General features: G+C 48.0%; 1 protein-coding gene across 1 annotated transcript; it reads right to left on the bottom strand.

Annotated features, from left to right (window-relative positions):
* Nucleotides 1-14,559: 14,559 nt before the first annotated feature.
* Nucleotides 14,560-15,634, bottom strand: ASCL1 (achaete-scute family bHLH transcription factor 1). Its single transcript, XM_054167888.1, has 2 exons — nucleotides 14,884-15,634; nucleotides 14,560-14,658 (listed from the first exon to the last, which is right to left on the bottom strand). The coding sequence occupies exon 1, from the start codon at nucleotides 15,566-15,568 to the stop codon at nucleotides 14,906-14,908; it is 663 nt and encodes a 220-aa protein (XP_054023863.1). The 5' UTR covers nucleotides 15,569-15,634; the 3' UTR covers nucleotides 14,560-14,658; nucleotides 14,884-14,905.
* Between the last annotated feature and the right edge of the window lie 5,719 nt (nucleotides 15,635-21,353).

Raw genomic sequence — 21,353 nt, forward strand, 5'->3', positions numbered from 1 at the left:
CAGAATAATGCCTGCTAAATCATGTTTAACATGCAGACCTTGCCTGTGCAGATATGGAAAGGGGGAGGTAAGGAAAAAAATTATTCCCCTTTTAGGAAAGAAAACTTCTACTTATCTTTGATTTGCATTCAGCCCTCCCTCAATAGTCCTTAAGCCTGTTATTTAATTCATTTTGGTGCCAGGTCCCATCACAAAGCAAAAACCCTAACCAGGACCTATGCAGTCTATGACCTCCAAACCCCCTGTCTTTTCTTGTCAGTTCTATGTCATTTGTGCAGTTGAACTCCACCAATTTGAAATGCTGACCTCTTCCATAGACAACCTTATTCTCCTTGAGTGAAAGAAAGGGCCAAGGCCTACAAACCACTCAAGCGAGAGATGGCAAGAAAAGAGAAAAGTGGTTGACTCGTAAATCAATTTCCACAGCCCACCCAAAACCCACACAGACAATAACAACGGTATTTTTTAAAAGTTGTGTTGTTGTGGTTTTCTTAATTGAGCTCATTCTCTTTAGAGAAAGTTTCATGCAAAGTAAAATTGTTTGTTCAGGGTGGAAAATTAGACCAGATCCTGCTCGCAATCCTTCTTCAAATCAGGGTATATTTCTATCAGATCTCAGCTCCCACCTGTCATCCCTTAGTTTACACAGCCTCACAAACAGGTCTTTGTCCATACTGGAGGAGGCAGTATCTAAAGAGAAATGTTTGGAGCATAAACACGTGCTCAGTTCATGCAACACTAGTATGCAGGAAAACAGTGGTACTTGGCCTTGTGTTGCACAGCCTGCCCACATGGATACAAGCTGTGTAGCTCTGTCTTTGGGCCCTCACAACTTTCCATGTGTGCCTGTGGCCCGGTCCCTGGTGTGCTCTAAGTGGGGAAGGAACATGCATGTGTATGAGCTGTGCTGAGCCAAGTACATGCATTGTGCTGTAGAAACATGTGAGCAACTATTCAGGCGCACAAAACAGCTAGAAACCTGCCACCACACAGTGAGGTGAATTTTTAAAGACCCATATTTCACTCCCTGGGGGTCTGATTCTGTCGTTGTTACTGTTTGGGGAAGGTTTCCTACTCCTCAGGTGGTCTCACCGGATTCAACGATTGTGTCTTTGAAGAGCAGCTGCAGAAACTGCCAGGAGCACGTCATGCCCCAGGCCCCCATTCCCACTAGCAGCTTTCCATTTTTCAGAAGCTTAGATCTGGCTGTGCTGTTTGTTACTGGACAGTCACATCTCTTGGTTTAAGACTGGGACATCCTCAAGCTGCATTACCCATCTTTCCAGTGGGTAAGAGCACCCCTCCTCCGCCAGGATGTTGTGTCTCAGTCCAGCTCTCCCAGGTTCATAATCCTCTGGAGTACAAGACAGCTAGTCAGTCTCTGTCAGAAGAGGTGGATCTGACCCTTACATTGAACATAAAACATTAATCTTTTGAGATTTCTCATTTTTCAGGCTTAGTTTTACATGCACTCAAAGCTTAGCACCACTTAAAACGTATTTATACAAATCTGTGGCAGAAAAAATTCCCTAGGAGTAATTAAACCCATCACTGACTTTGGCTCTTGCATGCTGTATGCCACATGCACCCCTTCCTTAATTTTTTTTTCCTTCAACCTCTGGCATCGGCCCTCTTCTGGACTACTCAAACCCTCCCTCCAGCTTCTCTTCCTTGAAATGGAATGACGATTACTTTGTGATCTAAAAACCCTTACAAGCACAATACAATGTGTTGTGTTATTATGAAGGTAGGAAAATTACTCCATCAGAAGAGAAGTACCTATCATGGTGGACTAACTTCTCTAAGGAACCTGTCCTATTGCATTGGATTTTCTCTAAACTGCTGTAAAAATGCTGCTGGGATGCAGCCAATGGGAGAAGTTCCTCATCTAAGAGAGCAGATGCTCCGAAGGAATCTGCCTGTGGAGCTTTCTCAGCCACTGTACCCACATCAGGTCTGTGCCTGCTTGCCTCAGGGCTTACCAGCTCCAAGCCCTCAGGCAGAAGGGAGATTTGGAGCTTTTTATACCACTTGACCCTCCATCCAGATGACCTTCCATCATCTGGGGCCAGCTGATGCTAAGCAGTAAATTAAATTCAGTGGCATGCTGTCTCACTTCTCAATGGCGTTTTAGTGTGAGAGCCAGAGTCCATAGAGCAGAGCTCATTACATGCTGCTACAGCAGCTGGAGCTAAGGGGAGTGTCAAGCTCATTACCTTTTATAATATGCCCACCGATGGAGCTAGGTGTGTTGTAGATGGATTTGCTGGAGGCCAGCACTTTTGTTTGGGGGTGAACCACTGTGTTAATCTGACAGGCAAGACTCCACATTATTCAAAAGAAGGAATTCAACAGGAAACAGATGCATGCAGATAAAAACAATATTTTTGCAACCTGCACCTCTGAGTGCAGTAGCATCTGTAGCAGTAGAAAGGACATATACTCTCCTTCTTCATATCTTTTTGTCTGCAAACCAAGGCTTATGGCAAGCAACTTGCAAAGGTTCCCTCCAGTTCAGTGAAATCCTTATGGTATTACCAACATTTTCAGCAATAATTTTGTTTGCTTTCTTAGTCAGCTCTGTGTATGTCATTTTCTAGCCAAATAAATTGGAGATGGTTTTGCTCCTGACTGTGAATTAATGCACTAAACCCTGTATCTGACTATTCTTAGCATAAACTTCCATGCAAAGCTAACCATGCAACACCATTTTGTTTGGAGTGCAATGCAACATATTTCAATAATCATCATACATTCACCTAATTCATTATACCCCAGAAAAAAAAGCCATGTCTATTAGAGAGAGAATGACAAAATTAGAGAAGAAAACTGTCTGTGCCCAGGCTCCCTGACTAGTTAATGCGTATCTTGGATCTGCCCATTAATATCTAGATCTTTGGGGAACAAGAAGGTGAAGTCAGAACAACAGGGTCTGCATAGTTCCTTGCTGGCTATTGTCCATACAGTACTGCAGTGAACAGCAGAACTGGCAAATTCAAGAATAACCCATCTGTCATTGCAGGCTGCCTTCCTGAGGACTTCATAGCTTAAGATCTTGAAGGATAAGAGGCTGTTTTTGTACTTCTGAGCTCATTAGTGCTTATTGGTTATGGTCACTAGGTTACCAGTGGTGTACAAGTCTCTGACAGAGGTTTAAGAATAGTTTACAGAGCTAGGAGGAGGTGGACTCAAAGGAATCCACTGACATTGTAAGCATTGTTCTTTCAGTACGCCTTGATTCACATTTCCCACATCCCTATTAGAAGAAGCAGATTGTTGTTGGTAGGTGGGAACCCTGTACAGACCCATCAGTGGGGTAGCTAATTTTAATTTCCTGTTTTCTTAAACAGGGAGATGGCAAGGATATGTGTGTGTTGTCTCAATTACAGCAGTAGCAGCTAGCAGGCATGCATTTAACAGTGGTGTTAATAAGGCACATGCTCCTGGTTGTGTCTCACAGAAGTAGCTGTGCAGCCCTTGCTTCTTTTCATGCTGTGGTGGCATCTGGCACAGCTAGATCCTTGTTTGGGTTATTTAATTGCTTCTTTGCCTGCCTTATGTGAACTACATTTGTAGCTGGGTCTGACATGGGCTTTTGGGCACTCAAACCCATGACTGCACTGCATTTAGTAAGCAATCTGCTCTGTCCTGTAGGCAGTATTTCACATAGTCAGATAGTGACTTTATTTGATTTGCTGGTCCCCAATGCTATTGTCACTCTGCACCATTTACTGATACAATTTTTACAAACAAAATTTGTCATTGCAGTGTAGCTGTATGGAAGCTGTTCCACTCTAGAAGGATTCATTAAAATTCCCATAGTAGTCTCCTTGTCAGGACTCTTGCCTGCTGTCTGGGAAGTGTTTCAACAAGTCTGTCCCACTGTTGTGTTAATTAAACATTGTTCTATTTATAAATGCTCCATTGGTCAGTAGCACAGTGAGTGAGAAGGAGTAGTGGTAACTAAAAGTGATGTGCCAAGAAGACAGGATTTGACCATGCAGAGAAGCCAAGGGGCGGCCTAGACTGAGCAGAGTACTCCTTGTGGACCTGCCATTGTCCTCATCACCAGTCCCAGTGGCCACGGTGATCTGAAAAGAAACTTTGGAGCAAGGGAGGAGGGAAGTAGGTTTGCTCACTGTTTCTGCCAGCAGCTATTTTATTTCTGTTTGTCTGTACATCATAATCAGAGTGATTGTCATGGGATGATGTAGACAGTGAAAATATATTTTTGGTAGATCTGGTAGATGAATTAAGGAAAAAGCCATCATTCTCCTCTACATGTCTCATTTTCTCACCAGCCTTCTCTACAAGCCACTTGCACAAAAACGTCTGTCTTCTAACATAAGCATGGACATGTGAGTAGAGGGAGCAGGAGCCCTGGGGTGCTGCTTGATGTTATGGGGTCTCAGGAGCATCTGCCCAGCATTGCTCTTTCTATACACTCCCACTTTGCTCATCAGCAACCCTGCTCTGTGCTGTTGTCCTGCTCATCAGTACACAACACAGCTGTTTAATAAGGAACCTCTCCTACTTTCATAATTACTGTGACATTCTGCCGTAGCACCTTGTACTGCATCCTGTGATGCTGCAGATCCACACTGTTTGACTTTTGGCACAGTTAGGGGCAGCTGACAGAATTTTTGCCCATTGTTACCAGAAGGCCTCTAAAAAGCAGAATGCAAACCTTTGGTGAAGCCCAGGGAAAGATGAGATTCAGATGGGTGGTATTTCCAATGAGATGCTTCTGAATGTTATGTCTGTGCTTTTTCCTTGGTTCGCTGATCTCCTTTGACCCTACACTTACTCTCTGTATACCATGCTGGCAAGGGATGTGAGAGTGCCTGCATGAAAAAGTATGCAAGTGGGCACTTACCCTGAAAGCTGTGTCATGGAATGACTCTTGAGCTACCACAGCTCCATATATAGAATGCAGGAAGCAAAAAAATTGAGAACAGAAAGTGTAAAGTGTTGCCAGGCTTATCTGTGGACATATGTGTCTCTAGAACCTTACCTGGGTGTTCAATTTTAACTTCAAATCATTGAGCATGCAAAATCCATGAGAACTACACAAAATATTGGAGTTCATCTGAGCAGCAACACAGCCAGTGAGAGATGGAAGAGAGAGTTGTGCTTCTTTCTTTTTGGCAGTACCTCATGTTTGACAGAATATGACACTGTAAGCATCCTTGTTAAGTCAGAGCACATAGCTGGGCAGACCATATGCATTACAATAAATTAAAATTTGGGTTTCTAAAAGAGTTAAAATAGAATGAAGCAAGGTGTGTCTCACTGCCTGTTCTTTTGGCCTTGCAGCTCCAAACGTAGTTTGTATGACACAGAGGAATATACATTGATATACCTTAGAAACCTCAAAGTAGAAGTCTTGGAGGTTTGAAGAACATCCTCCATCTGAAAGGCTGGTAACCGACTGGTAACCCTTTGCTTGTAAGCCAACAGTCTGATATTGTTCTATGTATTGAGGAATACCTCCCCTATGGAGAAAAACTGTGAGAATTTGGGCTATTCAGCCTGGAGAAGAGAAGGCTCTGGGGAGACCTTGTAACAACCTTCCAGTACCTGAAGGGGGCCTACGGGGGAGGGACTTTTTACAAGGGCTTGTAGTGATAGAACAAGGGAGAATGGCTTCAAGCTGGAAGAGGGTAGATTTAGACTGGATATTAGGAAGAAATTCTTTACAGTAAGAGTGGTGAGACACTGGAACAGGTTCCCCAGGGAAGCCATGGCTGCCCCCTCCCTGGAAGTGTTCAAGGCCAGATTGGAAAGGGTCTTGAGCAACCTGGACTAGTGGAAGATGACCCTGCTCATAGCCGGGGGTTGGAACTAGATGATCTTTAAGGTCCCTTCCAACCCAAACCATTCTATGATTCTATGATTATCTTAAAGCTATTGCTGCCCCATAGTGACACAGTAGTGGATGCAGGAAGAATTGCAGGTTTTGTGTCACCTGGTCATACCATCACTTACTGGTGTACCCCAAAGATGCAAAAGCAAAGATCTGCAGTACAGCAAAGCATTTAAGCATGTGCTTAAATGTAACCAATACTTACTCAATCAGGTTGACCTCCTGCCTTGCTCAGGGAAACCCTGCACCACCTTCTTGCTGGCTCTTTGCAAAGCAGGGTGGGAAACTTCTCTGTGCTTTCTCCTGGGCCATGTTTGCCCTGGAAGTGACGCAGAACTTTGCTCTCCTGCACTGTCAGTTGGGTCCCTTCCGGGAGCACTGTGTTCACTTCTCCAAGCACACACATGAGTTATTGTTTACTCAATAACAAATCAAACAAATTCTGTCTCCTGTTCAAAGCAAACCACAATGATAAAAGAGGGCTGATTTCCAATATTAATAGTGCTGATTAATGTCTTCCCTTCACTTGACTGTCTTTATTTCACACACAGGTGGCTTCTTTTTTTTTTTTTTGGGGGGGGGGGGGGGAGAGAAAGGGGGGTGGGATTGTGGGGTTAGTTTGGTTTTAATCTAGAAATGTCATCACCACTTAATTAGCAATGCATTGTTACCTGAAACTAAAAGCAAGCCTATCTTACACCATATGGCAGGGTTTTTATCTGCACTGTCACGGTATAATCCTGTTGAAATGACTTTCCCTTTTCAGTCAAAACTGCATTTCACACTTTACTAATATGGGGCTTTTCCTTTCCTGTTCCAGCGTAATACAGCCCTACCAGTGCAGCAAGAGCAAATCAAAATAGCTCACAGCTCCAACCAGCAGCAGGAGGGGAGAACAAGTGAGAGTGTGCTGTGGCTGGAGGGGAAGGAGGAGAACCCCATCCCAAAAGGAAACATGTGCTCTTTCTGTGGCCTGCTTCTGTGAAATTGAACCAAATGACTTTGGGCTATATTTAGGAAAACAATCCCTAGCTCTATCACAAAGGCTTAGGCCATGCAACTGAGGCTGGTTATTTGGGTCTTTGTGATTTTCACCTTTCCTTCCCTCGTGCTATTGGGAGTTTATTAAAGCAGAAAATAAGAAAGCAACTTGTTGCTGCAAAGCAGGAGTGGCCAGCAGAAAACCTGGGCAACTTGACTGCTGCAGTTGTTTATGGGGCCTAAGAGAGGGTTGAAACACACTCCTGGTTGGTGACATTTTCAAGCAGTTTCCAGATGTTTCCAGGTAGCATATAGGACAGCACACAGATGTTTCGGAGGAAGTGAAGCCCTTGTGGGAAAAATACATCACTGCCCCTTTCTGGGGTGGTAAATGAAGAGCACAATCGGGATTGAATTCTGTTCACAATGGGATAAAAGGAAATGTGGACTGTCTGTCCCCCAGAAAAATAAGGTAAACTATTAATATGCACTGACTCTTTCAACAGAGCTTTGTGCAAGAGCAGAGTCTGGGTCAGCAACCCCCTCTGTCTTGTAGTTTTCTCATGTTCTTCCAATGCTGTGTATCCCCAGGCACCTGTGAGGAACTCATGGTCTCTGTTTAGCATTTGTGGATTTCAGACTACAATAAATTGAGACAGGACCAAATCACAGCCAGCAATGAATCTAAAGAGCTTCGGTCCAAGATCAAGGCCTTGTCACAATGGGAAAGAAGCTTCCTTTTAGTTGCCCTTCCCCACATTTTCACCCTCTTGCTCTGCACGTAGCATGGTAAGTACCATGTAGAGAGATAGAGGGAGAAAGGGGACCTCATGAAACTTCTCCCCTCTCCTGCTGATTGGTTGTGTTTGCCCAGGACAAAAATTGTCAAAGCCAATGAAAGTACCAGTGCCCACAGGAGCTCTTCCATTGCTTACATCCTTCTAGGGATACATGTGGTTCCAAAGCCATAGAGAACACCTGCCTTCTCTGATGGGCTGCCAGCAAGCACCATGTTACCTGAATGCACTGTGCTGCTCTAGGGTGTGCACAGGATGGGAAGGCTGGGGTGTCCCACCCCCCAGGTCATTGCTCCTTCCCCGTAGGAATCACTCAGCTCACTAGCCATGGGCAAGGTCTGACTTGTCTTTCTTTCAGGTGTTGTTTGAGTTGTGTCTCTATGTCCCTTCATTGATATAGCCCCCTAGACCACCTCAGATATGAGTCAGTCACTTCATATTTTGCTGGATTTTGTTTTTAACCCACATGTGAATAAATACTACAATACATAGCAGTGCTCTTCCGTGTTCCTCCAACCCCAAGCACAGTATTGATCTGGTTCATTTCAGGTATTAAAATATAGATGTAATGGTAAAAAAAAAAATAAATAAAAAGGCACTTAAATGATGGAGTGATGGTCTGAGGTCAGCAAGAGAAGGAACAAAACTGTCCTGTTGGGAAAAATCCATACTATGGCCAAGAAAGCCAAACCCTAGGCATTCACTTACAGACAGTGCAAGGGAGGATTCAAATAGTTTGGTGTCCTTGTCAATAGATATTTCACTGGGGAAAAGGACTTGAGCGTGTGGTTAGTGGGTCTGGGTAATTAAAGCTGGACATTAGAAACATGGTTTCCTTATAAAATCGAAACAAGAGCAAGATAGCTCTGGTGCTACACATGAGCACAGCTCATCTGACAGGAGGTCCCTCAGGCCAGCTGTTCATCAGCCACTCCGGACACGATCACAGACAGGGAAACTTGCAAGTGGGATGGTGGAGGGAGCAGAAAGCAAAAGACAGTAACTGCTCTGCCGTGCTGCTGTTTTATTGGGCAACCCTTATGTGCTTTGCAAGATCAATGCAAGGAAGGGTTAAAATGCAGAGAGACGGTGTAAGTGTGTGGTCGTGACAGAACATCTAATTCTGAAGCAAGAAACAGAGGAATGGTTATCAAGAGAGAACATCCAGCTGTGGATCGTCTCCCCTTCTTTTTCCACCTTTTGGATGAACTGCAAAGCCAAGGGGAGGACGTTAACTGCCTGGGCTTGTCCATTTCTCTCGCTCTCTCTCTACTTCTCTGTGTCTAAGCACGCCCCGCCTCTCCCTCCCTCTCCCCACCCCCCCTCCCCCCAAAGCTCTGGAGGGTGGAGGTGCGATTCGCTATGCCAGTTTTTTATTTCCAGCACGCTTGACAGGCTGGGCGAGGAAGGCGTTAATGTTTTCTGACAGGCCTCCTCTAATTGTTGGAGCTTTTCTTCTCTGCCTTTTCTGTGAAATTCTGACTTAGGCGAGCAGCATAACAAAATGCTCTGGCATTGAAATGTGCGCTTGCACTACACTGGGCTCAGGGAAACAGCATTATTCATGAAGATTTTCAGCTGGTTTTGTCTTTTAACTAACCTTTGAGTTTGATCAGAGGCTAGCCGGGCTCCCTTTCTCAAAAGGCGGTCTTGGCAACCCGACAATGGAGCCAAACTGTTTTCCCTGTTAAAGAGATAACTATGCTGTTGAGTTGGTACATGGGGAAATTAATCTTCAGGCGCATACAAATGATAGCTTTACCTCCGTCTGCAATCGCCTGCATGGGATTATTAATAGGACGGGGGTCAGGAGCAGGAGAAATTCAGTCTGGGGCAGGGAACTTTAAAAAAAATCCAACCCCCAAACTCATCATCCTTTTTAATTACATAAAGCCTGCGATTGATTCCTCACCACTTGCCTTTTGCAGCAGGAATTAGCCCTGCATTGTGCAGGCTGACACGCTAAAAGCGAGCTCGCTTGGGAGCAAGAAGTTGCCGTGCGCTGGGATGGACCAGGGTGGCGGGGCGGCGGCGGGGGGGCTTCTCCCCTCTCCCCCTTCCAAAAGGAGAGGAAGGGGGAGACACAGAATCCCCCCAACACTCCAAGGCGAGCTAATCCCTGAATGCACTGAGTAATAGGCGCTGCATTATGGAGCTGCGCGCAGCGGCCAGCGGGGGCGTCCCCGCCGTCTCCCTTGGGCAGGTGCCCGCTCTTCTCGCGTGCTGACCGCACCCCCTGTCCCCCTAGTTACCGGCCGCCCCGCGGCCAAGGAAGGCGGGAAGCGGGCCGGCGCGGAGTGGAGTGGAGCGAAGCTGGACGGGACTGGACGGGACGGGGCGGGCGGCAGCTGCGGCGGGCGCACGCCGCCCCCGAGGCCCGGCGAGCTCCTGCCGCGCCGCCGCCGCCGCAATAAAGGCCGAGGCGTGACACGCGCGGGGGCAGCGCTGCCCGCTGCCTGCCCGGCCCCCGCCGCCCCCCTGTGTGCCCCTGGGAGCCCGCACACAAAAGGCAGGACCTGCGCCTCGGGGACGGGGGGAGGGAAAACAAAACAAAACAAAACAAAAATAAAAAAGGAAGAGTGGGGGAGGAAAGGAGAAGGAGAAAAGGAGGAGGGACAAACAACCACGTTAAAAAATAAATAAAAAAAAAAAAGCGAGAGGAAAAAATATTTTGAATGGGCGAAAGAGCCCCAGGCTCCCCAAACCCCGGTGCCTGAGAGGTTGGGTGCAAGTCGGCGTCTCTCTCCGAGGGAAGGGCGGGAGAGGAGAGCTAGAGGCAAGGGGAGGCTCTCCGGGGAGCTCGTGCCCCTTTCCGGGAGTAGGTCGGTGGGACTTCCCCCTTCCGCTCTTACCTGAGATCAGGGATGGGGTAAGGAGGGAGCGGTGCGGAGAATTCACGGGGCCGGAGCTGGTTCCACACGCGGAGAAAAGTTTGGGCAGCAGAAGGGCCTGTGGGAAAAGGGCAGCAATGGGGTCAGTGATGGAGGGAGAGGGGGAAACCCACGCCACGAAGAGACTGCCCTAGGCTCCCCACGTCGGGGGACGGGGCAGATGGCAGCGCTGCTCACCTTTGCTGCTCAACGCGGCCACGGTGCTTCCCTATCGCTGCCCGAGGGTCTTGATTTGAGGGAGGTGGGGGGGACTCGGAAAGAAGCATTTGTTAACGGGACACTTTTCCAGCATTACGATAAATAAACACAAGGGTAAATAAACTAACACATCCGTGGACCAGCAGCCTCCATATGCACACCCGCACCTCCGCCTTCCTACACCCCCTCTCCCCAGCCCTGATACTGCGCCCAAACTTATCGTGCGCCCAGAGAAGTCCCTGATTTATGGAGTTTACTAATGCTAACTGAATACTGTCTGTCAGGCAGCTCTGAAAGGCTCTCCTCGCTAATACAAGAAAAGGCTTTGTGTTGCTAAGCGATTAGAGCAGATGTAATGAGATTTACCCCAATCCTGCTTTGCCCTTTCCCTATCTTCACTAAAATTGTGTTTTCTTTTTCTTTCTTTCTTTCTTTCTTTCTTTCTTTCTTTCTTTCTTTCTTTCTTTCTTTCTTTCTTTCTTTCTTTCTTTCTTTCTTTCTTTCTTTCTTTCTTTCTTTCTTTCTTTCTTTCTTTCTTTCGGGAGGGGACTGAGGGGAAAGGGAGGGAGGAGGTGGTGAATTTCTGAGCTTGCCTTATACATTGTAGCGAACAACAGCGTAACTTTGCCTTTAGTTTAATGAGTCTGGATATTTACTATTCAGAAGTGAGCAAAAAAGAACACCTGTCTACACAAGGAAGAGAAATTTCGCCTTTGTAACAGAATGAAACATTATCCTAATGTTATATTCATAGCTATAAATTACTCGCTACACTTTCTTTGCATACCTTATCTGTACACTTGCAAAAGTGGGTAAATAAAAAGGGAGATGCTGTAAAGGGAAAGAGAATGGAGGCATATAACGGTTATTATTTTCATAACTAAACATTAGTTCCACGAGCGGTTAAAACAATGAGTGTTTGTGCTGAAGTAATGAGGGATTTCGTGACCCCAGCTTGTCCCGTCCGCGTCGTGTTCCCCCCCTTCACCCAAGAGCCCCCCCCCCCCAACCCCCCCGATTAAATCACATATTGATCATTTCAGGGCGGAGAGGGGGCTGGGAAGAGGCGAAGGAGCAAATGTGCATGAACTTTTGAAGTAATGCAGAAAGAACTATACATTGATACGTACACATCTGTATGTCTATGCATGTATATGCATCTGTGCCTATAGATATCATTCATTACACATACATGCACACTCAGGGAAAACCCCGAGGTGCTCCACCGAAGTTTTTCTCTGCTCTTTTTTTTTTTCTTTTTTTTTTAAATAGAGCGTTCCTCGCAACTCGATGGCACATTTGTAGTGGAGCGGGTGAGACTTTTTTAATACTCCCTACGACACGTCGGTTCTCCCCGGTCCTTGTTTGGGGGTTTTGGGGTGGCTTTCTTTCTTTTCTTTCTTTCTTTCTTTCTTTCTTTCTTTCTTTCTTTCTTTCTTTCTTTCTTTCTTTCTTTCTTTCTCTTTCTTTCTTTCTCTTTCTTTCTTTCTCTTTCTTTCTTTCTTTCTTTCTTTCTTTCTTTCTTTCTTTCTTTCTTTCTTTCTTTCTTTCTTTCTTCTTTCTTTCTTTCTTTTTCTTTCTTTCTTTCTTTCTTTCTTTCTTTCTTTCTTTCTTTCTTTCTTTCTTTCTTTCTTTCTTTCTTTCTCTTTCTTTCTTTCTTTCTTCTTCTTCCTTCCTTCCTTCCTTTCTTTCTTTCTCTTTCTTTCTTTCTTTCTTTCTTTCTTTCTTTCTTTCTTTCTTTTCTTTCTTTCTTTCTTTCTTTCTTTCTTTTCTTTCTTTCTTTTTTTCTTTCTTCCTTCCTTCCTTTCTTCCTTTCTTCCTTTCTTTCCTTTCTTTCTTTCTCTCTCTCTCTCTTTTTCTTTCTTTCTTTCTTTCTTTTCTTTCTTTTCTTTCTTTCTTTCGTCTTTTCTATTTTTAATCTATTTCGTGCTTTGCTTTCCGCTTGGCTTGATGCACGCAAACTGCATTTGCAAGTGATGCAGGAGCTAGGCGAAAAGGAGAAGGAGAATTCTGGTCACGTCCTTGCTAACTGACAACAAGCAGGGCCAGCCGAAAAAAAAAAAAAAAAAAAAAAAAAAAAGCAGGGCTGTGTGTGGAAGGGAGAGCCCAATTTCTTTTTGAGTCTTGGTAATTGGGTACTTTTACAGGCAGATCACGCTATTTGGGTAGAATAACAAGCTTAGAAAGACAGTGTCTCCACTAAGCTGCCACCCATTTCTGCTACTTTATTTATTTAATTTTATCTCCCTTCGTCTCTCGCTTGCCATCCCCCCACCACGGTTTTATTTATCCAGCCGCCCTTTCCACATAAACAACACTGCAGCCCCGTGTTTTCGGTGGCGGAGGCTGTGTCTTCCCCCGCGTTTTTCTGACCCATTGGGTCAGAGCCGCGGTGGAAAAGGTCACGCCGCCGAAACGCGGGATGGAGCGCCCTCTTTTTTTTTTTTTTTTTTAGGACTTGGGCTTTTGGGGGAATTCTTTAATGTGCAGTGATTTCAGGAAAGACAATGAAATCATTAATCATTCCCCCGCCTTTTGATTTGGATACACATTTGCAACACAGGTCAAGAAAACAATGGTGATACCACTAGATCTTTGCATATTTATATAGAGATAGATAAAGATATATATGTTACATCCATCAGATACAAACACTTCATATGCAACTTAGCTCTGGCATAACATCATTTAACATTTTTGTCCTTACATTCATCGTTGTCACGGCAGGAGGAACAAAAAAAAATTGCATGCAGCAAGCAGCCAATCATTTTAATTAAAAAAGTTTTATTATGAAACTAGTTTGTATAAAACAGTTATACAGGGCCTTTGTACCTTTGTAGTAAAACAGTAAGAAAAGGCAGTGGCATAGGGATTCTTTTTGTGTTTGTTTACTTGTGTATCTTTTTTTTTTATTATTTTCTTTTATTATTTTTTTTTCCCTAAAAGGCAGCATATAAAAACAAATGGCTACCACTTTGCGTTTGGACAACAGCTGCATAAACTTTGTTCACTTTGAACATAGTTTAATAACATTATTAATACATTAACGAAGTTTCTATAAAGTAAGACACGTTGGTGCTAAAGTACATCTGGAGGAAATCCAAGTCCTTTACAAAACCACATACAAAAATGGCAGTTGTAAGGTAACGTCGACTACAAGTCTAAACATGAAGAGGTAATAAGCATTACATATTAAAAAAAGTATCAAGATATACACATTTTAGACCATTTGTACAAAACCTCTATAAATCTCTCTCTCTCTTATGTACAAAAATAGCTTAATATATCCCCAAAACGGGTTAGGATAGATACAAATAGATTTTCTTATAATAAAAAAATTCACAAAAAAAGATTGGAAGCATTCTATGATGGAAACGAGAGAAGCTTGGAGGAACGGGAGGGAGAGGCGATGGACGGGGGGGTGACGGAGCTCCAGGAGCTTCTTTGAGTACAGCATAGTTTAATTTCAACGTCTCCAGTAACATCGGGGAACTAACTTTGTCCACAGAATGATGAACGCCAGTCTCTGAAGGGCGGCGGCAGCGTGAGGAGAGGGTGGATGCCGTTCTGCCTTGGAGGGGAGGGTGAGAAAGGACTCCTCCCCAGGCCCAGGAACTCAGAGTCCTGTCCCATGGCAGCTCGGGGCCGGGGCTGCCGCGGCTTCCCCGCGGGACACCTGCTCAGCCGAGGCGCAGTCCGTGGCGGCGCGACGGAGTGCAAAGGCCGGTCGGGCTCCGGGCCTGGGGGCGGCTGCCTCGACCGCCCCCGCGGCGCGCAGCGCTGTGCCCGCCCGCCGAGAGACGTGCCCGCACCGCCCTCCGACGGCAGGGGAGCGGGACATGCAACAGGTCCTTTTTCTGGGCGGATTTTTGTCTGTCTTTTTTGTATGTGATATATTTGTTTGTTTTTCCCTTTTCCAACTGTCCTGTAACAATAAAAGAATGAGATCAGAGCCACGCCGGGACCAGCGCAGCGCCGGGCTACCGGAGCCTCTCGTAAGTACCGTAGCATGCGGGACCCCGCCGGCGGGGCCTTGCCTGGATGCGCCCCCCTCCCCCGGCGGCTGCACCCCCACCGCCCCACGCTCCCGTGCCCTTCCCCGGCCTCCCCCGCCCCGTGGCGCTCCAGCCCTCCGCGGGCGCATACCCACCTTCTGCGGGGGCCGCCGGCGCTCAGAACCAGCTGGTGAAGTCGAGCAGCTCCTGCTCCTCGGGGCTGAGCGGGTCGTAGGAGCCTTCGTCGGAAGAATAGGAGGAGACCGGGGAGCCCGCCATGGAGTTCATGTCGTGGGAATAGCTGGGCGAGATGGTGGGAGAGAGGACGCCGGCCTGGAAGGCGGCACTGACAGCATCGTGCTCGTCAAGCAGTTGTTGCAGGGCGCGGATGTATTCTACGGCGGAGCGAAGAGTCTCCACTTTGCTCATCTTCTTGTTGGCGGCGCCGTTAGGGACGTGCTCCCGCAGAGTGGCGAAGCCCAGGTTCACCAGCTTCACCCGGTTCCGCTCCCGCTCGTTGCGCCGCGCCACGGCCGCCGGCTGCTGCTGCGGCAGACTGTACCCGAAGCCGCTGAAGTTGAGCCGCCGCTTGCAGCGCATCAGCTCCGGCGAGGCCGAGCGCTGCCGCTTGGCGGCTCGCGGAGCCGAGGTCTTGCCGCCCGGAGAGGGCTGTCCTCCGGCCGGGCTCAGTTGCGGTGGCGGCGGCGCCCCCGGCGGTGGCCCAGGAGGCGCGGCTGCGGCGGCTGCGGCCACCGCCGCGGCGAAGAAGCACGCCGGCTGCAGGAAGGGCGGCTGCTGCCCGGCGCCGCTGGCCATCCTGGCAGGGCTGCCGCTGGCCATGGGCGCGGGGGCGTCCTGCGAGGCGGGGACGCCCGAGGGGCGGCCGGTCCCCGTCTACCCACCACCAAAAAAGCTGTGAGAAGATAGAGGCGCGGCAGAAGAATTTGAGGCGTTCGCTTAAACAAAAATTAAAGAGCTAGGCAAGGGATTGCAGGGGCAGAGGGGCTGCGGCGACCAAAGCAGCGGGCAGCGGAGCCGGGCAGGCGGTGGGGCAGCCGGCGCTGGCGGGAGGCTCTGCCCGCCCCCCTCCCTCTCACCCTCCGTGCGTCTGCCGCGGGGAGGCTCGTGGCGCTCGCGTGTGCGCAGCCTGCTTTGCAAAGCCCCTTTTGCAAAAAAGTGGCTGGGGATTGTGTCTCTTATAAGGGGCGGCCGGGGCTGGCCCCCCCCCCCCCTACACACACACACACACACGCACCGCTCTCCCCCTGCCGCCCCCCCGCGCACACTCTCTCTCTCTCTCTCTCACACACACACACATACACTGCACCTTGCGCCTTCCACGCTCCTCGGCTTTACCGGGCACGGAGCACCGCCGCCTTTTCAGCGCGGAGGGAGGCACACCTCACAAACAGACGCACGCACCCCCCCGCCGCACCTCCCACCCCCCGCATGCACATACACGCACACACACACACACACACACACACTCATACCCTCCCCCCCAACTTCTCGCACACGCGCTGGCCGCCGCGCGGCCCCGCCTCCCCCCCGCCCCCCCCGATGCCCGCCCCCCCGCTCCTGCCCTGCCGCCCCCACCCCTCGCGGGTTTGTTGTTGCAAGTGCGTGCGCCCGGCGCGTGCCGCGCTCCCGGCCCTGAGCAAACACCCGCGCCGGGGCGCCGCGCGGGGCGGCGGCGGGCGCGGCCCGACGGGGCGGGAGGCGGCGCGCGTGGGCCGCCGCTGAGAGGGGGCTGGGCTGGGGGTGTCCGGCGCTGCAGGTCGGTGGGGAGAATGGGTGCAGAAGAAAGAGAAGGGGAGTCCGTGCCTGGGAAGGGGGTGCCGAAACCCCATTTGTTTTCTTGTGCTCCCGCTTCCCGCCGAGGCGCTGCTGCTGTGGCGGGATGGGGGTGAAGGAGGCTGTGGCTGCCGGGACAGGCAGGTGTGGGTAGCCCCGGGACGTGCGGAGCAGCCTCTGCTCCGGCTACCGCTGGCGTGCTTGGGATGACTCTGCTTAGTTTTGGAGGGGAGAGCCGCGGTGCGATAAGTGCTGGCACGGAGGTGTTCCGGGGCGTGGGCCGATGTATGCCCACGGAAGAAGCACTCACTATTGCCCGCGCCAGGACGCGGAGTGAACAGAAGGAAACTTCCCCGTGTGCAGGAGCACCGAAGGGCGAGTTTGAACTCGGCCCTGGGAAGCACCAGGAAGCGTGGTACCGCTTCCTTGGCTCACCAAGTACGGTGAACCCTGAATATCCGCGACCCGCTCGCTGCCCGATGCTGCTCTCTTTCCCTCGCTGGAGCCGCGTGTGCTAGGCACCGCGCACGCCCCGCGGGCAGCCTGATGGCTCTATTAGCTTGCGACAACGGCGGGTGAAGCGGTGCGGGTGTGAGGAGGAGCGCTGCTCAGACGAGTAGCGAGCACAGCGTGGGAGAAGCCACCTTGAGATACCCCTTGGAAATGCTGAGTGCCAAGGGGCAAGCCTGTCTGCAGAGAAAGAGTAGCACACGCACACATCTTCTGACCCTGCCTTGGTTGCGACCAACGTGACGGCACGGTCACTGACACAGGGAAAGGAGATTTGTCTCAGCAACATAAAGACTTGGGGTGCTAAGCAGAAAAAACAGATGTGGAGCCAGCTCTCCCTTTGCTGCCAGAGCCTGTTTCCTAGGTCATGCAGTGCACTTGCACCTCTCAGGGACTTCTCTGAGCCCATGGTACCCTGCAACATGGGAGCAGGTCATCACCTTTCCAAGTGGGTGATGGCTTTTGCTTGTCACTGAGGAGTCAGAATGGATCTGGCATATGTATAAGAATTTAACTGCTTCCAGGGGAAGTCTCACTTGTGGTTCAGGGACAAATGTGGAAAAGTAGCACTGAGAGCTCAATGCTGGCATGACTGTGAAGATGTGGACAACCTGGAAGATGTGGCGAGGCTTAGCACCAGGGCATGCTGGTGTCCCCGCTCTTGGCATGAGCATCAGTGAGGAACTTCTGGCCTTCTGTCCCTGTCCTCCTGCCTTTCACATCACATACCCATATATCTGTGCAAGCTTCAACACACTTTCTGCCTTCAGCTTTGCCACATCTCCTCTTCTGTCTGCACCTCTCCATTCTGAATACTCAGATGTGTGTGTTTTCTTAACGTTAAAAAAAGGCAGAGCCATAGCATGACAGTCTTGGTATGGGTGACATTATGGCTTTGGGAAGTCTGGCAAGTGGTTTTCATCCCTGGTGCTCACACCAGCCCCAAAGTATGGAAGGAAGGGACCTGCACAGACCCTTGTCAGGTTACAGTGGAAATGAGTGCAGAATAAGACCTGCTCTGATGCTGGCCTCAACTACAGCGACCTGGAGCTGTAGATATTGCTTTTTCTCTTTACCACTGGATCCCTGACCCTGGCTGGGTGCGAGTTTAAACTGAAACAAGCAGCAATGTCATATGTCAGAGCCTTAATGTGTACCTGCTAAGTAGTCTTTTAGTAGTTCTTATCATGGCAGCTTTTGAAATACCTGTATGATGAAAAAGGTGAAGTAGCTCTGTCTGGTGGAATCCCTAGCATTTTTGTTTCAGGGCCCTGAAACCATTGAGTTTCTTTTTCACTTTTGGATTACTGTCTCATTGCACGTGAATCATATTAAATGATTTTATTATCTCCTGGGCAGGACAGCCAGTCTTAAGCAGGATAAAATGTGGGTTGTTTTAGTGTTTGTTTGCTTGGGTGTTTTTGTTTGTTTGTTTTTAACTTGTATAGGCAACTCTCCCTCTTACTTTCTGTCTTCTGGATGGTTTGTTCAATATTCCTTCTCTGACATCAAAATACTCCATACTGGAAACAGCCACATCATCGACTCCACATTGTGACATCACTTGAGTGAGAGAATAGTAATGAACCAGCCCTGTGATTTGCATCCCAGTGCTCTGGGAAGTGGCAACAGAAACATCAAAACAATTGCAGCCTTGCAAACTATATATGTATTTTAACAGAATAATTCCTTTGGAGCAGCCTGCTACCAGAACTGCCATGGAAACACTGTGTAGGGAAATTCCCGCCCTTTTTCCCTGAAATGGCTGAATGAGGCACGAATTTTTGGCTCCCTCATTCTCGAGTCTCAGAGGGCTCTTAAAAAGGCAAAAGACATGAGTCCCAAGAGGTCACTGAGTGTAACTTGCATGTAATTTTGCCGCTGTAGCTCTTTCCCTGCTCGGTTCCCCTGGCTGCAGGGCCTGGAAGAGCGTGTTGGTGAGTGGGATAGGGCACAGCCTTTTTGTCCCTTCACCCAGCATGTCCCTCACCATCCACTGCCACCAGCACACAGTCACCCCATGCCTTGTCCAAAGTAATGCCAGATTTACCAGTTCCCCTTTCTTCTCACTATGTAGAGGAAAGGGTCTGGGGTTGTCAGATTTATAGATAATAAATATTGTTTCAAGGTCCCCCACTTCCACCCACTCCTCGTATGCACAGTCCTGCACCTGCACTTTGAAATTCTTAGTTCTAACATAATGATAAATAGCCATTGCCCTTTTCATTGGGCTTTTTTTTTTTCCCCCTCCCTCTCCCTCCCCCTGCTTTCTTTCTTTCTTTCTTTTTTTTTAAAATCTTGAACTGTCATTATTTTATAGTGGCTTTGTTGTGTGCCTAAATTGTAGCCACACTCATGAGGTCTTTTGAAGTCCTTGTCTCTCTCTCTCTTTTTTTTTTTTTTTACACCCCCCCCCCCTTTTTTTTTTTTTTTTTGGTTAAAAAACCCCCACCCCACAACTTTCATGCCTTTTAAAATTATTTATTTATTTTTTTAATTCCACCCCTTTTCTTTTTTAAAGGCCATTTACGTTATGATTAAATGCTGTCTTGGAAAAGCAGAACGAAAGTCGTTAATCTATATAGATCTTCAAAGAATCGATACATTTGGGACTTCTGTAGGATTTGTTACACTCCATTTTCTTACAGTAGGCAGCTCGTCTGGATTTGGGCACATGTGTTTCTTTCCCTCCTCTCCCCTTCCCCTCCCCCTCCCCTTTCCAGCTTCCCCCCCAAGAGTGAAAATAAAGTAAAAGGTCTTTCATGGTAAACAAAACCAGCTTATTCTCCACATAGAACACATGAATAGCTGGAAAAAAAACTTACAATAAATGGTGCATTTTTTTCTCTGCTGGGTATAGCATTCAAGATCAGTCCAGTATTCAAGAAGCAGTCCATTTTTTGCTCAGCAAGAGAGTTTAGAAAAGAAGCGTGGGGTCTATTCAAGGATCTTTTCCCCCTTCACAATTGCTGGGCTTTATGAAACCTATCTTCCATGCCTTGTCAGAGTATTTCTGGGGACCAATTAGTGCTTTGTTGCAAGGCTTCTTTGCTGAATCTTTGAGCAGCAAGAAAAAGCTCTCTTGAGTCTCCTCTTATTTTGACTATTTCAGTCATTACTCAGTGTAATAATTAATATGACAACTGGACGCTGAAGTTTGTATAGAAACACCTCGGTTGCAGGAGAGAGCGTGCAGTGGGTGGTAACAAGCTACAGATCAGACCGAGAAGCCACACACACAAGGAAAGGGAAAAAAAAAAAAGAGAGAGAGAGAATAATGAATGAGAAGAAAGAGAAAAGGAGTAAAGATAAATAAATAGTTGGCACAGCCCAAAGAAACATAATACAGGCTTGGAAAGAAGAAGAAAAAAAAAAAAAAGAAAGAAAGAAAGAAAGAAAGAAAACCAACCAAAAAAACCCACCCAACAATTGGGGGGGATGGGGGGTGACCCCAGAGAGGTAAAGTAATTTTGAAACAGTTTCTATGTGAATATAATTTTTCAAACTTTACTACTTTAAGAAGGCAAGAAAGTGATTCCCCCCCCCGATGACTATTTCCTTCTGGCAAGTAATTTACAGGGAGCATCTGCCTACACTTTTGTACACTTGATAAACTTTTAACATCTCTTTCTAAGCATCCCTGTACAGAAGGAAGGACTTTGAACATTAAATCGTGTTCATGAGTAATTGTTGCCCACCCTGCCCAGAATGGAGGGAGGCTAATTCTTGGAATAGCAAGTTGTACAACTTTTCTTAGCATTGTGTCGTCTACAAGAGGAATAAAGCCCTTGCCCCGGTGAAGAATTAAAAATTACGTTTGACCAGGGACACTGCTGAATTCATCTCGAAAGGCGTTTTGGGCTGAACACTCATCACTTTGCAGACATTTCTTGGGCTGCCAATTAGGGCACAATAAATAATTAGAGGTTTTAAGCATATTAGATACAGCTCATGCTAATGAGCTACATCAGGTCTTGTGCTAACCTAAAGTGACAGTTTGCATATAGGGCTGCAAGGAAAAAAAAAAAAAAAATAGAGGGAGAGAGAAAAAAGCAAGAAAACCCATCATCAACCGGGACAGTCGCTCCCCCGGCCCCGGCATTTGCTCATTCTCCCCTCCGCCGCTCCATCCGGGCGCTGCCGCCCGCCAGCGCCGGGGTGCGCGGAGCCCTCAGCTTTCCGCGCCCGCGGAGCGCAGCCCTTTGCCTCCAGGTCCCTTCGGGTGGCCCCATTGTGCGGCCACGCGTCCCGCGTCCATCACAGCCCCGGGGGATCAATGACACGACACCGGGCTGCCCCCCTTCCCCTGTCACTTTTTCGA

The sequence above is a fragment of the Dryobates pubescens genome, chromosome 15 (assembly GCF_014839835.1).
Source record: "Dryobates pubescens isolate bDryPub1 chromosome 15, bDryPub1.pri, whole genome shotgun sequence".
Lineage (NCBI taxonomy): Eukaryota > Metazoa > Chordata > Aves > Piciformes > Picidae > Dryobates > Dryobates pubescens.